The following is a 2508-nucleotide window of genomic DNA, read 5'->3' as shown; positions in this document are numbered from 1 at the left end:
GGAGTCCCGGGCCTGTGGCCACGGCGCCCAGCTCCCTGGTGGCCGCAGCAGCCTCAGTGGCAGCAGCTGCTGGTGGTGACCTGGGCTGGATGGCAGAGACCGCTGCCATCATCACAGACGCCTCCTTCCTGTCTGGCCTGAGCGCCTCCCTCCTGGAGCGGCGTCCAGCCAGCCCACTGGTCCCTGCCGGGGGCCTCCCTAACGCCCCTCAGGACAGTGTCCCCACGAGTGACTCCGCAGCTTCCGACACAACTCCCCTGGCAGCTGCAGTGGGCGGGCCTAGCCCGGCCTCCATGGCCCCAACAGAGGTGCCCTTGGAGGCTGGGTCCTGAGCCGCACAGCTGAGCCGCCTCTGACCCCTGCTGGCTGGGCCTGACCTTCTGGAGCCTGTGGGGGCTGGGGAGTCGCCACCTCCTTCCTCTGGAACTGCCCAGCCTGTGTCGGGGGCTTTCAGGGTGTCATGGGGTTTGCCCGGAAGGCGGGCTTCCCTCCCCGTGGTGTGAGGTTGTGCCCGAGGCTTGTACCTGCTAGTGAGCTGTTTGAGCTGGCCAGCAAAGAGAGGGGGTGGGGTTCCGTGGAAGGTTCTGGAGGGGGCTTGGTGAAAGGTCTGTAGTGAACCGTCTTGAGGATGGAGTGGGGTCCCATGGTGCAGGTCTCTGAGCAAGGCGGAGGTGTGGAGGAGAGGCCGGGATGGAGCGGGGCTTTGGACCCTAGCGCTGTCCCTTCCGGCCTCAGCCCGGCTCTGCCTGGTGCTCCCTGCAGTGCCTTCTCCATGGCCCGGCCCTCCCCGCGTGTGCACCAGGCCTGGGGTTCCCGGGAGAGTAGAGCTTGTGCCTCGGGCATAGGGACGTGGGGTGCAGGCGCCAACATCAGTGGCAGCAGCCAGGGCTGTGGGCCAGCCCCACTCGGGGTGGAGTGGGCCGGGGGCCAAACCAGTCACTCGGAGAGGAATGCGGAGGAGCGCGCATTCCATTCTATTTAATTGCAGTGTACAAAATTGTGTTTGTATATAGAATAAACTGTCTGTTGACAGCGGCCCACTGCGCTATGTGTGTGTCTTGAGCCCAAAGGGCCTGGCTGCCACCTTACTCGCGGCTCCGCCGTCGGCCAGAGTGTGGTGGGTCCTCCCCGGGGGCCGCTGTGGCCTGAAGCAGGCGCAGAGGCCGGTGGCGTGCGCTGTCCCCGAGCTGTGCCAGGAGCTCGCCGCGCCGCACCAGGGCCTGGCGGAGCCGCTCGCGCGCTATCTCGATGCACCGCTCCAGCTCCTGCAGCTCCCCGGGCTGCGGGGCTCCCGTGGGCCTTGCAGCGGGCGGGCGGCCGTTGGAGCACAGCCAGACGGGGCTCTCTCGCGGCGCATCCTCCGCCTCCACGTCCGCTTGGGGCGCCACAACCACGGCGGGCTCCAGCAGGAAGCGCACGCGGCGCTCCTTGTCCACGACCCGGCGCTCCCGTTTCCAGCCCTCTGGAGCCACTGGCGGGCCCTGCTGCTGCTGCTCCACCTCAGGGCCGCTGGGGACGGAACCGGCCTGGTCAGTGTCTGCCGGGGCAGCCGTCTCGCGCCCTCGGCCTCTGCAGGGGCCACTGAGGGCAGAGGATGGCCGATAGGCACAACCAGGGAGCTGCGGTGTGCACAGAGCCGTCCGGGGGTGGGCGGGGGACCTGCGCGAACCTTCTGCACCCCGCGGCCGGCTTCGGGGCGAGCTGGTGGGGTGAGTCTGGGTCGTCCTGGGACGTGGTCCGCCCCGATCACCACTTACACCACTTACCTGGGCTCCGCCTCTGCCGTCCCCTCCTTTGACCCCTCTGGCGGCTCCGTGTTGAGGGCGCGGTGGATTTTCTAAAACCCCAAACAGACACGGTTGGCGAGGAGGCAGGGGTGGTGGGGCCGCCCGCCGCCCGCCCGGTCCCCACCTGGCTGGTGTGCAGCCAGTACTGCAGCCTGCTCCCCCTGCGGATGCGCGGCAGTGCCAGGCGGAAGAAGGCGTGCTCGCCCAGCGAACTGAGCAGAGCGCTGCCCAGGCCCAGGCATAGCAACACGAAGAGGCCCGAGAAGTGATAGATGCTCATCTGCAGGGTCTGGGGGCAGCACAGCAGGAGCCCCTCACGGTCACGTAATGGCAGGCCCCTGCGGAGCCTTGAACTGGGGGAGAACAGTTTGGGCCAGAGAGAGGGGTCTGGGGCAGTGGAGCCAGGCTGGGAGGCAGGGACTCCATGGCTGGGGGAGTGAGGTTTCATGGAGGAGGGGGCACTGGAACTGGGGTTTTGTAGGGCGAATAGAAGTGCGCAGAAGGGGACAAACGCACATCTGGGGAATGAGCACGGGGTTGGTCACCTCAGACAAGGCCCAGGGCCCCCCACCCCCACCCTCTGTCCTGGGCCCTGCCCCACCTCTGTAACCGCGAAGACCCGCTTGCCGCAAGGCACCATCTTGTACCACTTGTCGTGGAGGAGGTCAATGAAGCCAGAGGACTTGTAGCGGCTGATGAACTCGGACAGGTTGGAGGTGAG

At 67.3% G+C, this 2508-nt stretch overlaps 2 protein-coding genes across 2 annotated transcripts in view; one reads left to right on the top strand and one right to left on the bottom strand.

The window, feature by feature from the left end:
• The window catches only part of TMEM259 (transmembrane protein 259), a gene marked incomplete at its 5' end in the record, with an annotated part of 15899 nt that extends 14862 nt beyond the window's left edge, over positions 1-1037 (top strand). Inside the window, one exon of the mRNA XM_011971218.1 lies at positions 3-1037. Within this exon, the coding sequence (XP_011826608.1) occupies positions 3-332 (330 nt within the window). The remainder of the gene's footprint in view (positions 1-2) is intronic.
• The window catches only part of GRIN3B (glutamate receptor, ionotropic, N-methyl-D-aspartate 3B), a 33064-nt gene continuing 31511 nt past the window's right edge, over positions 956-2508 (bottom strand). The window contains exons 5-8 of the mRNA XM_011971217.1: positions 2389-2508; positions 1912-2076; positions 1767-1837; positions 956-1509 (exon numbers count right to left, since the gene is read on the bottom strand). Coding sequence (XP_011826607.1) covers positions 1086-1509; positions 1767-1837; positions 1912-2076; positions 2389-2508 — 780 coding nt within the window. The 3' untranslated portion in view covers positions 956-1085. The remainder of the gene's footprint in view (positions 1510-1766; positions 1838-1911; positions 2077-2388) is intronic.

This window comes from Mandrillus leucophaeus, unplaced genomic scaffold, assembly GCF_000951045.1.
Source record: "Mandrillus leucophaeus isolate KB7577 unplaced genomic scaffold, Mleu.le_1.0 Scaffold990, whole genome shotgun sequence".
Taxonomy (NCBI): Eukaryota; Metazoa; Chordata; class Mammalia; order Primates; family Cercopithecidae; genus Mandrillus; species Mandrillus leucophaeus.
The sequence above is the reverse complement of the archived record's forward strand: the minus strand, read 5'-3'. Positions and strand labels throughout refer to the sequence as shown.